At 46.0% G+C, this 17,767-nt stretch overlaps 1 protein-coding gene across 1 annotated transcript; it reads left to right on the top strand.

Annotated features, from left to right (window-relative positions):
• The first annotated feature begins 224 nt into the window (after positions 1-224).
• rbm27 (RNA binding motif protein 27) lies at positions 225-17,415 on the top strand. Its single transcript, XM_072375311.1, has 22 exons — positions 225-377; positions 2,565-2,683; positions 3,268-3,395; positions 3,563-3,642; positions 4,178-4,383; positions 4,792-5,100; positions 5,662-5,886; positions 7,572-7,757; positions 8,352-8,498; positions 8,607-8,760; positions 9,187-9,340; positions 9,481-9,690; positions 9,796-9,819; positions 9,946-10,077; positions 10,443-10,568; positions 10,729-10,803; positions 10,887-11,063; positions 11,183-11,287; positions 13,618-13,836; positions 13,922-14,009; positions 14,099-14,214; positions 15,166-17,415. Exons 1-22 carry the CDS (start codon positions 319-321, stop codon positions 15,271-15,273), a joined length of 3,147 nt encoding a protein of 1,048 aa, XP_072231412.1. The 5' UTR covers positions 225-318; the 3' UTR covers positions 15,274-17,415.
• Positions 17,416-17,767: the final 352 nt, after the last annotated feature.

The following is a 17,767-nucleotide window of genomic DNA, read 5'->3' as shown; positions in this document are numbered from 1 at the left end:
TAAAATATGTTGTAAATTAGGACCCTGGTCCGCGTAGGAAATATTTTATCAGTCTTCCACATTTTATACGCAGACGTGGATCCACTGGTGTGACTTGAATTTGTCGTTTTTTCCAAAAGAGCCCCATTGGACTATAACATCTGTCATCAGGCCTGCTTTACGACAGCTTCACTTGTGTTGCTATGCCGTAAAGTAATTCGTCCGACCTGCCAGAGAAGAGAGACAGAAGGCCTTAAAGCTTATAAATATATAGACGATGAAAGTAGAGTCGTCAAAACGCACTTTCCTTTTATAGACAGTATTATAGTCTTTCCCACGATGATCATAGAAAATGTGGAAGCCTTGAAGTCTTGGCTGGCAAAACTCCTGGAGCCGATGTGAGTGTTGAATTGAAATGACATTTAGCTTGCATGCTACGCTAGCTCGCTAGCTTGTGGTTTAGCCAGGCATCAATGGAGACGCGCTTAAATCAGATGGCAGATTCCTGCACGAGTTAGCAAACCACCGTTGCCGCTAGCTGGCCTTTCGCACAAGAGGGACTGTTGTACTTTGTGTTATGCTGAAATGATAGACGACAGAACAGCTGTCTCCGTTTGTTTCTCTGTTGTTTTAGGGTAGATGGACGGGCCGTTGGCGCACGATAGTTGAACTTTACCACAGCTCTGCTGCAAATCGTTAAGCTTCAACACACAGCTTAGTTTGTTTCTGTTTGTGGGTACAATGGGAATTTAATTGCACGGGCTGCACCCAGCGCCACGTTAGAATTTGCTCTTTAAGTTACCATAGTTACGCATTCTTTATAGGCTCGTGTGGTTGTATTAATATCTGTCCGCGCGCAGCCCCAGGTTGCACCTAGCCGAATGTATTAATGCAGCTGAACATTTGACTGTGTGATTGCAGAGAAGTTGGTGTGTTGAACACAGTTGCTGATTAACGTCCGTTCACCATTAACATGGTTTTATGACGTGCTGTTAAGAGTAAAGTCTTCACTTCTCTTTATAAAATCATTCTCACCGAGACTCTCTTGTTTGAATTATTACTTGTTTAGTTTGAGACACGTCTACCATAAGTTTTATCTTTTTTCAGGTGTATTTTTCCCTCTTTTATGTAGTCTTATCAGCTTCTGGTCGTTGTGAAAGCCATAAATGAAACCTGCCATAAATCATCATACTCTCATAGGGTTTGGTTGCTTGTAGGGCAAATGCAAGCGAAGGTAGTCTTTCAAGTTTGTAGATTTATTCTTCAAGCCAGTTGTTATTTAGAGGCTGGATCTTCAGGTTAAGTGTATCATTTACTGTATTAGATTTCCAATGCACGCTTGCTATAAGCAGCATATGGGCTGCATGGAGGTGTGGGGGTTCGTGCTGCCGCCTCACGCTCCAATCTCAGCCGGGGTCTTTCTGTGTGGGTTCTGTCTGGGAACACCGGGTCCTCCCACAGTCCAAAAACATGCTTGTTAGAGTGAATGTGAGTGTGTGTGGTTGTTTGTCTCTGTATCAGCCTTATGATGGACTGTTGACCTGTCCAGGGTGTACTGTGTGTCTTGCCAGTGGGAGTTGGGACAGGTTCAAAAACACCCCTGCCCCCCCCCCATCCTCTCGCCCTCCTCCCTCGACCCTTTATGGAATGAAGTGGGGATAATAGTTATTTAGTTACCGAGGCTTTGTGCTTGCTCAGGTTATTTCCCCATCATATTTATCTGAGCTTTTAACTGTCTGTAACCCTGGCAGAGCTCTGAGGTCAACAAATCAACTTTTGCTGGAAGTGTCCAGGTTAAAATACAAGCCTTGGGGTGACCGAGCCTTTTTTGCTGCTGCCCCCAGGCTCTGGAATAAGCCCCCCCCCCCCCCGAGATGCGTCTTATTTCTGACCTGGGCCTCTTTAAATCTAGGCTAAAAACATATTTATTTCAGATGGCTTTTAATACCCAGTAGTATGGTGACTCTTTTATATTATCTTATTCAATTTTGCTGTATTTTATTGTTTTGTACTTATTCTTTTCTTTATTTATTATCTGATGTAAAGCACTTTGGTACCGAAATGGATTGTTGTAAAGGGCTGTATAAATAAATTACATTTACATTATCTTTCTGATTATTAATTTTTAGCTGTTCTATCCCCTTGACTTGCTTGCTGAGAGGACTGTTAGTTTGATTTTTATTGTTTTCTATTTGCTAGAAAGGGGAGAATGTGACTAGCTTTTTCTTTCATTTGATCTAGCGTTTGGAAGCTTATTTCTGAAGGTTTTTTGTGGCAGTGGTCTGGAGTACAAGTGACGTTCATGTCGGTTGTGGCTCACCTCAAACACATGGCCAGTACAAACACAGCAGTAGTGTTGAAGCCATATAACACTAAAATCTTACATTTAATCAGTGAATTTGCATGTCAGGATGTACATCACCCTGCAGGTGATCGCTCATGGTATTTATCCCCTGTTGACTCATCAGCCTCTCAGATAGATCTTTAACACTGGCACATGGTGTGGCCTCTTTTCCCCCATTGTTCCCTGTATGTTGATGGGATTTATTTGGGTAAGCTGAGGATACATTTCTTTTAACCTGCAGATGTGACGCTGACCCCTCTGCATTAGCCAACTACGTGGTGGCTCTTGTGAAGAAGGACAAGCCAGAGAAGGAGCTGAAAGCGCTGTGTGCTGATCAGCTTGATGTCTTCCTACAAAAAGGTAAGACGTTCACATGAATAAGGCCGGCTTTCACCTTTTCTTCATCGAGACTGAACCATACTTTACCTGAGAACTGTAGAAGCTGTGGCTTGACAGAGTTCAGCTAACCTCGAAGGATTCAGTGGTTCCAATCTATCGAAGCAGACGGTGTTTTTGCAGCATGAACCACCAATGTGCCCCCCAGACATATTGTGTGTTCCCAAAAGATTGTCCCTCTCAGTCGTTCTGACATTTACACACAAAGCACAAAGTTCAGAGTGGCAAGGCTGCTAAAATATGTAGAAACTGACTCTCTGGAGAACTTAAAGTGTAAAAAATACTAATCAGCTGTATATTATCACCAGTTAGCTCATGGGATCCTTACTGTGACCAGCAGAGGGAGGGTTGAAGGAACTGAAAGGAGCCATCTTGGAGCATGTTTGGCTTAAGCTGAGCTCTGCTCTCTGTCCTGAGCAAGGTTTCACTTTATTGTTGATTAGCTACTACAGTCATGGCAGGCCAGTAATGACAAACAGGCGTTTTATCGATTCTTTGCTCTTCAGAGAAAATGACATTCGTTTACACGCTTCGTTTTGCCCTTGCAGAGACGGTCGGGTTTGTGGATAAACTCTTTGAATGTCTGACGACCAAGAACTACCTGGGAAATCCTGCAGCCAAAGAAACTCCTAAAGAGGAGGTTAAACCGCCTGCAGTCAAAACTGATGTTGTTGAGGTGAGAGTGGTGGCTGAGAAATGTCCTGGATTATCTCAACATGTCTGCTAACGCATATTAAAGCACCTCTAAAGGCCTTCAGCAGAGAAGCTCTGCTTTGACACTGTTGATTTCCCTGTTTATCCTTCAGCCTCTTTTTATGTAGCATAATTGTTGTTTCCCCCAAGGCTGAAACCCCGGAGGAGGAGAGGGAAAACAGACGCAGGAGAAGCCCCCTGAGAAACCGCTCTGAATTCAACGAATCCAGGTACGGCTGCGGCCAACTTCATCTTAATGACTGAGTTTCTGTTGCACAGAGCCGCTCTTTATTGTTGCTTTAGAGGAGAATGTTTTGCATGGTGTGGTTGTGCAGAGATCTCAACATGTGACTATATTTGCATGGGTGGTTTAGAAGCCCAGGAGGCCTGTTTTTAGCTTGATGAAGGCCCTGGTGTCTACGACCTGCTCCCTTGGCTGTGATGCATCAAGTTACAGAACATAGGACAATATTACTGTTATACAATGAATCAGCACAACAGTTGAGTGTTAAATGTGTCTTAAGATTTACGGTCTGTACTATTACCTCATTTAGATGTTATGTTCAAGCTATACTCATCGATAGTTTCTTGAGACGTTATTTAAAGGTGCATATTGACACATATCCACATGTAGGATGCTTGTATTTGTTAATTCAGTGATTCGCTGTTAGAAATCCACTGAATATGTCTGCCTCACTTTTGCATTCAAAGCAGGCCCGGGGAGAGTAATTCAGATGCGTTCCCTCTCACTCGCCAACCTCACAGGAGCCGCGATGACAGGAGACGAGATGAGCGCAAGCGCCGCGACTTCGAACGCTACGGGAAAAGCGGCAGCGACTCCCACCGCGAGCGGGAGCGCCACGAGCGTCGCAGGGCCAGCCCCCGAGGGAGGAGCTACAGCAGGAGCCGCAGCAGGAGCAGGAGTGGCAGCCGAGGAAAGAGCAGGGACAAGGAGCACAGAGGAGGCAGAGGTGAGAAAGTTTCCCCTCAGCCAATAACAACAGCACTGGGGACCGGGCCCGGGTGTGTCGGAGCTGCTGAGGCTCTCCACGGCGCCACTGAACTGCGTTACAGCAGGAGAGCTGCCGGAGACGGGCTGCATGTGGGCTGCTTCGGATGGTTTAAGGGAAGCTCCGACTGTAGCGAACTGTATTTTTGGATTGTTGAGTTTTTAGGAAAGAATAATGTGGACGGCTTTGCAGTCGCATCATTGGGGATTTAACAACATGGGTTGGAACTGGCCTCGTTACCCACAAGGTTAATCTGCGTCTGTTTGTCTGGGATTATGAGAGAAGTCGCTGCTTAAAAGAACTGCTTTTGGTTTGCTTCTGTCATGCTACTCGGTTCATTTTAAAGATGTCAACACTTCTTTCAAACAGAGTTCAAGTCCAAGTTTGAGGTGGAGCGAAAGGACAGCGACGGCTACAACTCCTCGTGCACGTCCGGCGCCCAGCAGCAGCACCCTCCACCTCTCCTGCCGCTTCCCACGCCTCCACATCCCTTTCCCCCCTCTTCCTCGGCAGGAGTCTCGGGAGGTGGAGCGGTTTCTATTGCAACACCGGCTCACCTGCCTGACAGCACTACGGACAGCTGGTCTGGCTACTACAGTGCTCAGAGGCAGGAGGGCGTCAACAAGCCATTCAGCAACAAGAGCGTCTCGCTCAAGCAGCGCTGCAGAGATTACGATGGTAGGGGCCTTTTCTTTCCTTCCTGCTCTGCCTCAGAGCCTCGTGTCTCTTATGTCTCTACAGCGAGATGTTTGTGTTGACCAGGATTTTCTCATATGTAACACGGTCAGTGGAAAGTTTGCTCTGGCTATTGTCCCGCTTCCCATGAGGGTTTTGGTGCCTTGTTGAGTCTCTTCGCTAATGACCACTGTTTAGCACTCAGTCCCACGTCTCCAGTGACAGGCGGTAAAGTAAGTAGGCCGCCACTGCAGAGACCCGGGAGAATTTAAACTTAACCCTCTGTCCCTGAAGCGCTCTGCTGTCACTGCGCTCAAACACAGCCCCGAGGGACACGCTGTCTTAATGAGACTGTGGGGTAAATACACCAACCGCTCTGTGGCGTGGCTGCTTTGAACATGGGCGTTTGTTTCGTTCTCTTTTACTTTTCCTCTTAGTTTTGTACTAGTTTAGATTTTAGTTGCTTAGTAACAGATTTAGCTGTGATGATCAACAGATTTCTTTGATAACAGCTGTGTTCTGTGTGTATAAATGATGCTGATTTTTGTTTCTGTCCCTCAACAGAAAAAGGATTTTGTGTCCGTGGCGACCTTTGTCCGTTTGACCACGGCAACGACCCTCTCATTGTTGATGATGTCAGTCTACCCAACATAATTCCTTTCCCACCCCCACCGGTCATGCCCCCGGCCGGTCTGCCCATGCCCCCGATCACCGAGCCACCCCCTCCCCTCAGGATGCCGTCGATGCCCCCGTATGGCCAGCCGCCGCCCCCGGGCGTGTTCCCAATGAGTGAGTATCGCTGTCAGTGTTCATGTCAGCTTTTAGAGAACGTAGGGACAGATGATGATGTGGCGTTTCTGCAGGACGCTGCGGCCAAAAACAAACCGTTTTTCTCCTCTTCTGCACTTTGTTCTGCCGCTTTTTTGTTTCCTTTCACACCGTGGTCACATTTTGTCGTTTAAGGGCGCTCACTCGAGGCTTCCGTCCAGTTGGGCCTGTTTCCCCGCTGGCCTGCACCCGCAGAGCGCTGAAAGGGGAGGTTTGGGTGCTTAAGAGTCGTTAGAACCGAACCTGCTCTGGTAGGAGAGGAAGGAGGAATTCTCACGGGGGACTAACGTAACGCAGCGTTCACCAAACTACTTTAAGACTAGATTCTTTTGTCCCTGCTCTCATTAGCTGTTAGTGTAGCTCCCCCATGAGAATTCCCCCCCGCTTCTCCAAGCTGCTGCCCTCTGCAGGTTGGGCGCTAACCGCTCAGAAGGGCGCCACGCAGCCCAACAATCCCTTTAACGTTGCCATCGCCATGCTGGGTTAAAGAAAGTAACACAACAGTCAACTTCCTGTTTCCATGGTGATGATTCAGACGGTTTGTTTTGAGATGAATTCCACGCTTTGGCCATTCTTAGTAAGCACATGTTATGCAAACTGTGTCCTGGCTCACCTCCAGTTCACAGAGCAGAGTTCACAGCAGCCACCCTGGTCAAATAAGTTGGACTTTTGGGTCATAAGCGCTCGGAGGTGGTACAAACAGCTAATGGGAGCAAGTCCCGAGTGATTACCTTTTCAGAGGAAAAAAAAAACTCACATTCAGGCAAACTCCTTCATTTTCCCTGAGAGTCGACTCGTGTCGTAGCTGTGGTGATTTTTAGATGTCAGCCAACAGAAATACACAAGATAAAACTATCCATCCATCTTCTACACCCGCTTAATCTGTGGGTCGGGTCGGGGGGTCCCGGCGGTCATCGGGAGGCGGGGTTCACCCTGGACAGGTCGCCGGTCCATCACAGGGCCACACAGAGACAAACGAGACACACAACCACACCCGCTCACACCAGTTAACCTAACATGCATGTTTTTGGACGGGGGAGGAAGCCGGAGAACCCGGAGAGAACCAAGATGAAGCTAAATGGTGAATTTAGATATGATTTTAGCAGGATAACATGAAAAGAATATAGCTCGTAAGGTGCAAATAGGTAACCGTGGAGCTGAATTGTTGTAAAGCAGACTGGTCAAGTTGTCGTTTGGGCCCGTTCACATTTGGTGCTGATGTTTAAAATCACTGAAACAGTCAGAAACTGAAGCGTATCATTGTTCAGACACCAGTTTGTTTCAGGCTGAGCCACATTCAGATGTGATGTCAGAGGAGTGAAGGGGCGTCGTCTGAATGATACGCCATGCTGCAGAGCTCAGTTTTATTGGACGAGGCCCCCCCGATGATCCAGAGGACACAGACGATGGGTTAAACCTCGTAAACTGATTGCTCTGATTGCACTCGTTGCTTCTGTAATTAGTCGTTTAATTTCCTGCTGAATACTTTCTTATGTTGAACTTTTTTGTTCCAGCTTCTCTCCTTCTGCGCTGTTACACTCGAGCAGTCTGTGTTGAATGGATAAAGTTTAAAGTTTAGCCAAAGCCTCACTCTGTTGTACATGTGATCTACCTGAGACATTCGCTTGGGCTTGTGTCTCCCTCAGGACCCCCAATGATAGCAAACAGTCGGATCGATACCCCCAACCACCAACCTGCAATCCCTTCTACTCCTTCTCTGGGACCGCCTGGCGTGGGGATGCCACCTACTCTTCCTCCTCCTCATCCTCCTCCTCAGCCTCCCTCTTCGCCCGCATCTGTTTCTCTGCGCCCCCAATATGTCCAATCTGAATGTAAGCAGAGCTGGTCTTTGTCTCTTTTTTTCTTGACTCATTCAGCAGCAGAGTTACTGTTGTCAGACGCTCTCTGTGGTGTGTGTGTGTGAGCTGAAGTGTGCACAGTGGGGTGTGTATGCATGGTGGAATGAAACTTTCTGGAGGGTGCAGTAGCCATTGTTGGCCACAGGGTGGTGCTATTAATTAACTAAAAGGAAAGTGTCTTTGAGGAGAAAATGTGAACTCTGTGGCATTTATTTCTTTCTTTTTTTAGACTGCTTTCCCCATATTTTAGCTTATCAGTAGTTCCAGTTATGCAGGATAATTCTGGCTCAGCTCAAATAGAAAGTTTATGCCTCGTCTTTGAGTCAGGAAGCTGTAGCTCAGGATAACTTTCATGGCTTTTTGTTAACGTTTAATTTCAGTTTAGTGTCTTTCTAAATTTGTGTATGTATTTATGTCAGATATTTCTTTGAATATTTAAGGTGCTTTTAAAATGTAACTTGTTGCGTTCACTCTAACAGATGCATACATATATGTGTACATTTCAGAATAATTTCTTATTCCTTCTAACAACAGCATCTTTTCCTGTATTTTTGTTTTACACATTAGACAACTATGATCCAGAAGGCTACAACCCAGAATCTCCAGGCCTGACGGCAGCGGGTCATAATTCATATCGTCAGTTCATTCCCCGGGTTCAGACCCAACGCTCAAATCTCATCGGCCTCACCTCCAGTGAAGGACAAGGCTCCAGAGGTAACGCCTGTTTTCCTGTTAGTTCTCCTTTCTTCCCCCCCCAGCTCGATCCTGGGTATTATCAGACCGAAAGATCTGACTGCAGGAGTCTTGTTTTGCGTTTATTAGCTGCCAACATAGTGATCCAGACGGAGCCCAGCACTGCAACCAGCACTCCTGGGAGCAACGCGTCCCGCTTCAACCCGGAGCAGGACAGCAGAAAGAGAAGCATGGGGCCCAGCACCGCTGAGGGACCTGCGGTTAAAAAGCCCTGGATGGAGAAGTAAGGATGCACACAAAAAATACTGTTGGGAATGAAGAAAAACCTGCACCTGCATTCAGAATAGCAGCTTTTATTTTGAGAAGGCACTGAATAAACTAGTTAGCTGAAATCTGTTTCCCAGTACTGATAAAGGATGCTTGTTTCAGGCTGGGGGGGCTCAGCTTGGCAGCTTATCTTTTCTCACAGAAATCCAGTGACTAAGATCAACACAATGCTGTCCTGTTGACGTCTGACTTTCTTCTGCATGTTTAACAGTTCTAAGAAAGAAGAAACTTCAGTATCAAGACAGACATTTTAATCATGCATCTTGGTCCCAACTCACTCCCTGATATTTGCTGTTGGTCTTCTCTGCTTTTCCCGTAATCTTTCCTAAGAATAAGCATCAAAAGGAAGATCTCATCGCCAAACTCTTGCTTTTTGTTTCAGGCCGAGCTTCAACAATCAACATAAGAGCATGTTTCCCAAGAGGAATCATTACGTGAACACAAAGCTGGAGGTGCGCAAGATCCCACGCGACCTCAACAACATCACCAAGCTCAACGAGCACTTCAGCAAGTTTGGAACCATCGTCAACATACAGGTGAAGGGCACCTTCGCTGTGGAAGTAGCTTTGGAACTGTGCTTACAGCATCACTGAAAACATTTTGGATGGATTTCCTGCACTAAGTTCAGTCTCATCACACACAGAGAGCTCACCTGTGCACTCTGCTTTCATTCCAGGTTGTGTTCGGCGGAGACCCAGAGGCGGCGTTAATCCAGTACACAAAGAACGAAGAAGCCAGGCGGGCCATATCCAGCACGGAGGCGGTCCTCAACAACCGCTTTATCCGCGTCTACTGGCACCGCGAGCTCGGCGCCAACACTGCGGGTCCCCAGCAGCAGGAGCAGAGCCCAGGGAGCCAGGCGGCCGGGTCGGCGCCCAGCCAGGGGCTGCAGCACGGCAACATGCAGCACGGCAACATGCAGCACGGCAACATGCAGCACGGCAACATGCAGCACGGCAACATGCAGCACGGCAACATGCAGCACGGCAACATGCAGCACGGCAACATGCATAAGGTTGGCATCAAGAAGCTGAAAACGCACAGAAATCATTGCATCGTCTTCCACTGAGAACTCGGTGTCTCCACGATCCACTCAGAGTTGACTACCATTTTCCTGTGCTTTTCCTTTTTCCATCTTCAGGGGATCAAGCAGCACAATCCAGCTGCTTATGTGTTGAACAACACTCTACCCAAGCATCACCTGAATGCAGCAGCTGGGACCACAAACACGACGAAGACGGAGAGCCCGAATCCAAACTCTGACGCCATCCCTGTATGTCTGAGCCTTTTTTTCTTCTTCTGTCTTACCAGAATAAAGAAATTATTATTAAGTTTGATTCAAATTGACAAAATGACACATTTCCACGAGGTTGCTCTGTATTTGAATTTCAGGGAGCCTTGGTGCTCTTGGTAACTCAGGACGTTTAGTAGAAAATGTCCAGCTGGCAAAGGAAAGTCAGCCAAGGTAGTGGGAAAAAAATGGCACTGTTTAGGTAGGAGGACGTGTCAGATGAACAGGACATCTTTGGTTTAAACTTTGATCCAAATGCACCCATCGTGGCTGACATGTTGTTCGTGTGGTCGACGGTTTGCTGCCGTCTGCAGTCTCTCTCTGATCCGTATTTCTGGGATTCTTAGGCGACGCCTGCGCTGGCAAACACCCAGAAGAGCTCCTACACTTCCACATCTCACAAGTCCTCCTCAAAGAGCCTTGGGAAGACGGGGAAAGCACTGGAGGCGCAGGAAGCTCTCAAGAAAAAACAGGCATGTATTTAAATGTGCTGCTGTAGGAAAAGCAGAGCTGTAATTAGTGATTTGTATCTCTTACGGGCTTCGAGTGAGAGGCAGGATTTATTAGAAAAGGAAAATGGCCACCAATGGCAGTATGTGCATGTTTGATTGAAATTCCTTTCCCCCCATTTAGGAGGCATTGAAACTCCAGCAGGACATGACGAAGAAGAAGCAAGAGATGTTAAAGACGCAGATTGAGTGTCAGAAAGTAAGACCCTCGCCTTTGAGACATTTCCTTTCCTCCTCTGGCTTCTGTCTCACCTCACGGTCGTGTACCCGCTTGTCCTTCAGGTGCTGATAAACCGTCTGGAGAAGAACCGAGGCATGAAGCGCGAGGAGAGGGACAACATTATGAAAACCCTAAAGGAGCTGACGGAGAAGATTAGCCAGCTGCAGAATGAAATGAACCCTGCCTCTCAGGTCACAAGTGGCAAAACCAACCACAGCCAGGCCAAGACCAAGACTGACGTACGTTCAAAGCGATCTGAATGTCTGTTTTCTGCTCCAAATGTGCTGCGACTGCAGGTCGCCTCGGAAACTCTTCTCTGGATTTAATTAACAAATCTTTGCATGTATTGTGTCATCAGGCCCAGAAGGAACTGCTGGATGCTGAGTTGGACTTTCACAAGAAGATGAGTTCTGGAGAGGACACGACAGACCTCAAGAGAAAACTCGGGCTGCTGCAAGTTGAGGTAGAATAAACCCTCTCACAAACCAAGCATCAACCGCCATCTTCAGTCTGAGTTTTAACCCTCAAATAGATCTTATTCTCATCATTTTCAAGCCAAATGTGTCCCCAGAAAGATGGAAAGACAACGGCGCCCACAAAATTCTTTTAAACGTGTTCAGTAATCTGAGCTTAATCTGAATATCTTGCACTGCCACAGCCATGTCTGTAAAGATGCACCACATGGACGTTCACAGGGGCAGACTGACAGCATCGTGCATCTTCAGCACTTTTCTCGAGCTGAATCGAGGGTGTGATACTGAGAAATGCCTTAGCGGAAGTTTAAAGATAAGATTGTCATCACAGTCTATTCTGCAAAGGGAGGAAAAACAAGTGACTGCGTACGTGAGGCTCGTCACCAGTAAAACGAGTGAAACAATGTCTTTTTTTCCAGAGAAAAGTAAGTAGCAAGAACACAGTTTAGCTGTTTTCAGTCGCTCAGTCATAACCTGACTCGCGTTGGTTAGCTTTATCAGAAAATCAGCTTCTTCTTCTTTGTCTTTTCTGATAAAGCTGCCAATCCAGTTCTTTTCTTTGTGTGTGGAAGTAAAGACGAAGTCGCAAAGCTTTTTTTATTCATACATTTTGTAGTTTTATTTATGAAACTAATAATTTGTTGCGCTTTGCGACCGTTTGCCACTTTGACTCCGGTCCCACCTCCTTAACGTCACATTTTGTGGCTGCTACTCTTGACATGGCTCCCAAGTGGGGAAAACTCATTTGATGTTTACACTTTTAAGCATCTGTGGGACAGATGCACCGATGGCCTTTCTGCATGTCTGCTCTGTGCCACCCACACATCAGTACCAGCCCAACAATGAGGCCCGGCTTTCTTCTTTTTTAGGTATTTTTTGCCATCAAAGCCGTTTAAAATGTTCCTGACGCGTCCTGCACTGGGGAGCATATACAAATGTAGCATCCAGGAATGGTGGCTGGTTACTGGTTAGGCTAATGGAGCTGACCAAAGAGTTTTTGGACAGTTAACTTGTATGTTTCTATCGTTCCAGATGTGTAGTTGTTACAGATGGTTGAACTGCAGCAGAGAGGGAGGTGTGGTTGAAATCTTCGGGGTGATGTTTTGTTGCTTGGTAACAACTTGACTGATGATGTCGCACACGGTGTCAGCAGGTGACGCCCAATTAGTTAAGATCCTAAACACCCAGCTGCTAAACATCTGTCTGCAGGCGGAGAGTCACTCCTGCAGCCGTGTCTCAGTGAAACGAATATTGTTGCCTTTTCCGATATTCCCGTCCTCTTTCCCGTCCATTTTCCATGACCCGTTGATGGAAAGAAATGGTTAAATCTCACTCTACATCCTGACATCTCCTCCTCAACTCACTTTGATTTGAAGTTCCAGGCATTAGTTGGGCAAACATGGCATGGCTACACATCATAACAGGTGCAAGATGGGGGAGAAAAAGGATTTCAGCAGATTATTCCAGCAGCACCACATCCAAAGCAGTGTAAAACAAGGAAAAAAATCAGTGTTTTCACAGAAAAAGCTCATTAGATAATCCCAAGGAAGTAGAAAGAAAGACACTTTATATCCGGAGCTACTGCAGCAGGCTGCCACCGATGCCCTGCCGTGACAATCTGAGTTTTCCACTTATTACCAAAGCTTTCCATCTGTCAGATTGTTTTATTTTGTCTATTTTCTATACCGTCAAACAAAAGTGAAGACACCCAAAGTGAAATAAAACATGTATTATCCTGATGTTAAGTTCTGGATAACAACAACATGGCCTTGGTTAGCAACACCCTTTTTTTTCTTTAACCCCAGGGTCCTTAATTAGCTTGTTGATTAAAAATGCATATCCCTCCTACCCCCCCGTCCACCCAAAGCCAGCCCTCCTTCTGCACATTAAACTGCAGCCACTTAAGCAAGCCCAGAGGAGCAGCCGCTAACGAAGCCAAATCAGACACGAGTCCTTACGCTGATGGAGCCCGTCTCATTAAAGTTTGAGTCGCTGGTCTGTGGAAGAAAATCCTGGAATGACAATTAAAAGCAGAAGTTGGGGAGGGACAAATGGAGGCGAGAGTGGCTGGAAGGTTGGGGAGTGGTTAAAAGTGAGATGTCGCTTTAAAAATGGAGGAGTGCCAACTAATGGCAAAGGAGGGTGAGTGGCGGCACAGAGAGTTGAACTCGTGGAGAAGGTTTCATCTCTTAGGATGGGATGTTTTTCTTGTTTGAGCATCGCTCCGACACATGGCGACGTGTTCTGATCATAAAGGTCTTCTGCAACGCCCCGCCCAAATATTCCTGTCTTTGTGTAACGCTAAACTTTCCCGCTGCAGGCGACGCGCTTGGGTCTGATCCGGCCTCCGGCGGGTCGAGGTCGGGGCCGAGGGAAGATGGCGCAGGAGCCCGGCTCGATGCGCGGCAGGAGCCGGAGCCGGGAGATGGCGGCCCGCGGCGGAGTTGTGAACCGCATGGTGGTCGACCACAGACCCCGAGCCCTCGCCATTTTAGGAGTCACGCAGGAGGAGAAGGAAGAACTAATGCCGCACTTTGTGGTAAGGACATAACGGGCTTTTCATTTCTGGGAAAGTGATACTGATTTGTCATTTTCCTTTAATATACTTTTCTTTTTTTTTGTAGAAATTTGGCGAGATCGAAGACATCCGTGACCAAGACGCCAACACTGTCATCATGACCTTTAAGACACGAAGTGAAGCCGAGAATGCAAGTTCTTTTCTTTCTGCTTCCTTTCGTCATTTCTGTCAGATTTAATCAGCGAAAGCTGTAATCACCACTGGTTTCTCCTCTGGCAGGCAGCCAATCAGGGAGCTAAATTCAAAGGTCGCGTTCTGCAGATTTCCTGGTACAAACCCAAGACGCCCTCTGTTGCGACAGAACCAGAGGAGGAAGAGGCCAAAGATGAAGACAATGCGGTATGCACGACGTTTGGGGGGGGCGCCGTTAAGTAGCATCACGGTTGGGAAGTCGGTGCAGTTGAATTTTTAACTTTCGGAGGTTTTAGTTGAATTCACAGATTTTTTTTTTCAATGCTTTTAAGATTTTCACTGCAGCTCCCAGTGGAAACCAGGGCAGGACTCTCAGTACTAAGAGCATCTCAGTCCCATGAGTAAAACTGCCCTGCAGTCAGGTGAAATCCCCGTATTCATGTTCAGAGTCTGCTCTTCATGACATTAAGCAGGGACTTGAGGGCCCACCCCATCTGTTTGACTTCTTCTTAAAGAGGGTTGTGATGTCTTTGCACAGCGTTGGTTTTTTGGTGCTTTGAACACTCGCTCAGACACAGCTGCAGAACATCTCGAGCAGCCTGTGGCACCATCAGTTACTTCTTTGTATACGTTTGTCAGGTGGACTTATGCAGTTTAATTCGCTCAGTGCAGCGCACAAGGCTTTGGTTTCCAAGTGATGATGGAACGAAATCAAACGGTTTGATTTCGTTCCAAATCCCAAATCCTGAGCATGCACAAAAAGAAGAAAGAAGAACAGAGAAAACTCCCTTTTAACAGGAGGAAACCTCTGGCAGAACCAGATTTAGGCAGGGCAGCCATCTGCCTCGGCTCGCTGGGGGTTGAGATGACAGGAAAGAGTGGACAACCAGGTCATGGACACCTTCTGAGTCAGAGAGCTGAGTGCTCTGTTTGGAAAATATTGCATTTCTTGGGCTTGTGTAAAATCTCAGGATGTTTAAGATCATATCGATGCAGAAACTTAAAAAACCTTCAAGCCCCAGTGGGTGTTTTGCAGCAGCAAGGGTGTAGGAATGAGTTGAGACGCAAATCGGAAACCTAACAGATGTAAAATCCTTTTTGGGTGGGACAAATGCACCTGTCTCCTAATACTAAATGCTTGTTCTCCCTGTTAAACAGAAGGAAGCCAGCTCTTATTTGCCGGGAGAGGAGGAGGGAGAGGAGGAGGAAGAGGAGGAAGATGACGATGAAGACGACGAGTATGAGAGCCGGTCTTGGAGGCGATGAAGACGCTGACTCGTCCCCTCCAGCAGAACTTTCTCTCCCCGATTTATTTTTTTATTTTTATTCCCCCCCCCTCCCCTCACACGGAAAGGAACTCACTTTTTTTTTCTAGACTCTAATCAAAGGAAAAATGTCTTTACTTTATTCTACATCAAACAAAAAAGATTCGGAGGGTCAAACGTTTTGTGTCCCTCAAACTAAACAATTGTTTAAAACATCTCACTTTTGCTGAGAAAGAAATGTTAGGTTGTTCTTATAGATAGAGAAATCTATGTAAGTTTTAGTGTGCTTACCAGATGATTAATATCAGTAATGCACAACATTTGTGTCTACTGTGAATAGGTATTTTTTAAACATACTGTATTTAAGCTCTTTTCTCACCAGTTTTTTGTAAAGTCTCGTCCTCCGTTCAGGGACAGCCATTCCATCACCAGTACAACGTTCTCTGTTGCTTCCAGAGAGATTTATTTATTTTTCCACCGCATCATCGAGCTGCATACAGGCAGAGTTTGGCATGGTTTGGTTGGTTTTTTGGGGTAAACCCTCACAAGTTAAAAGAATCCACATATTTTCAGCGGTGGCTCTGTGTTCTGGTGTGGATACATGCTGGTTCCCCCAAAAACAACCTCCCCACTCCATCCCCGGCGCTCGGAGGCACCGCTTATCGCACCTTGACCACATTGGAGCCAGTAAAGGTGCCGGTGCGGCAGATTAAGCCAATGTTTACAAATGTCCATCCATCGGATACAGTTGAGATTTTTCCCGCTCCCATTTCGTTGCGCGCTCGGTGTCCAGTGCCACTCTATGTGAAAACACGCCCCGACGGGTGCTCTGCGTCTATTCTGTCACGCCAAGAGCCTGACAGGAAGGAGTTCAGATCACCCATTTCAGAAATGTGACATCCATAGACAGGTGTTTGAATGTAATACTGAACAGTTGATTTTAATATAAATAGAAATATATATATATATAATTTTCTTTGCCTTACAGTCAGCAGATTGCTGAGTTTTTACAGGATTTGTGATTTACTTTTGTAAATTTTGTAAATGCTCAAAAGAGAAATTACTGTTTTTCTTTTCTTCTTTTTCGGGGAGAGGGGTTTGTTTTCTGAGTTTCTGCTTTTCTTTTCTTTTTCCCGTCATTTCACGTGAATGACGAGGTTTTATCAGGTAGAAGAGGTCGAGCATGAGCGCCGAACTGCTTGCTTATTTGCAAGAATTTAGCTTTTGTGTTGAACCTTGTAATTTCACTAAAAGTCTCATCTGCGTTGCACGTTTCTCTCAAAGAAACGTTTAGAGCTGCTCAGAATTGTGGAAAAAACACTTGTCGATTGATTTGGCGCTGATCCGCTTCGGTCTGAATACCGTCGGGGTTTAAAACCCACTCGGTGCGTTTTGCCCCCTTTTTTTTGTAACTGTATTTCTGAGTCCTCGGACTGGGAGGAGCTAAACCCATTTAAGGTGAAGGTGGAAATGTACTGCATGAAAGCTGAGCGTGTGCACGGCGCGTGGTCCCCTTCAACAAGTAACCGTTTGTTATCAGAGTTAATTTCAGCTGGTCATATCCGGTCGAGTTGGAGCGAAGGAGAGATAAATGAATTTGTTCGCCACGTCGCACCATTCTTTGAGTAATGTGAATTTAGCAGAACATTTACACGCGCGCCTCTGCCGGCGCGTGAAGGCAGTCGGGAGCAGAACTGCGCGCTCAACGCACGGCGTCACCAAACGTAGAAAGTTCTTCTGTCCCTTCAATCACTGTCAGTGAAAATTAAGTGTGTGATGGGAGGCTGGCTCTTTTCCCTCTTGGACATTTTTTTTCTTTTTTCACTTTTTTTTTTAAGATGAGGTCACGCACTGGTTAAAAAACACGCCCGTACCGGCGTGCGTTTTGCTCGTGTAGGCAAGGACTAAGAGTGTCTCCCTCCCACTTTTTGTACTATCCTCTGTATGCTACTATCACACAGTACCAGTGTAAAAAAAAAATGTTTATTGGATAATAGTTTTGGATTTGTTACTGTTTATATTTGCAGGATGTGGATGTATTTTCTTCATGTATTTTGTTTGTAAAAATGGATTTCTAATTTACTAGCATGTTTGCTTTTGCCAATAAAGACAGAGGAATGGGGTGCTTGTAAGATGAGAAAAAGAGAAAAAGAAAAGAAAATTCAAATTTGATCTTGGAGAGAGGAAGAGGAAAAAAAAAGAAAAGAAAAAAAAGACATCTAATTGATAAAAATTTTGAGAATATTGGCAAGGAGAGAGAGGAAAAAAAAAAGAAAAAGAAAGCAAAAGCATTCCAGAAAATATTAACTTTAAATCTTGTGTGGTCTCTGTTCTTTTGCATTTCACAGGTGGATGGTTCGCTGTACATTAATCCGTTTATAGTCTTAAGAATTAATAGCAACATGCTTCAGATATCAGCAGCTTAGCATTAAATATGTAAAACCATATGATTCACAGTGCAGCTCAAAGACTACTTTCAATCTAAAAAGACAGTA

Source organism: Leuresthes tenuis, unplaced genomic scaffold (genome assembly GCF_036924035.1).
Source record: "Leuresthes tenuis unplaced genomic scaffold, fLeuTen1.0.hap1 SCAF_21, whole genome shotgun sequence".
Lineage (NCBI taxonomy): Eukaryota > Metazoa > Chordata > Actinopteri > Atheriniformes > Atherinopsidae > Leuresthes > Leuresthes tenuis.
The sequence above is the reverse complement of the archived record's forward strand: the minus strand, read 5'-3'. Positions and strand labels throughout refer to the sequence as shown.

What these genes read in the sequence shown, in the direction of transcription:
- rbm27 (XM_072375311.1), top strand. Translation starts at nt 319, where the DNA reads ATGATCATAGAAAATGTGGAAGCCTTGAAGTCTTGGCTGGCAAAACTC. An exon ending in GGAGCACAGAGGAGGCAGAG is followed by an intron (nt 4,384 to 4,791) that starts GTGAGAAAGTTT and finishes TCTTTCAAACAG; the next exon opens with AGTTCAAGTCCAAGTTTGAG. An exon ending in CAAACTCTGACGCCATCCCT is followed by an intron (nt 10,078 to 10,442) that starts GTATGTCTGAGC and finishes TGGGATTCTTAG; the next exon opens with GCGACGCCTGCGCTGGCAAA.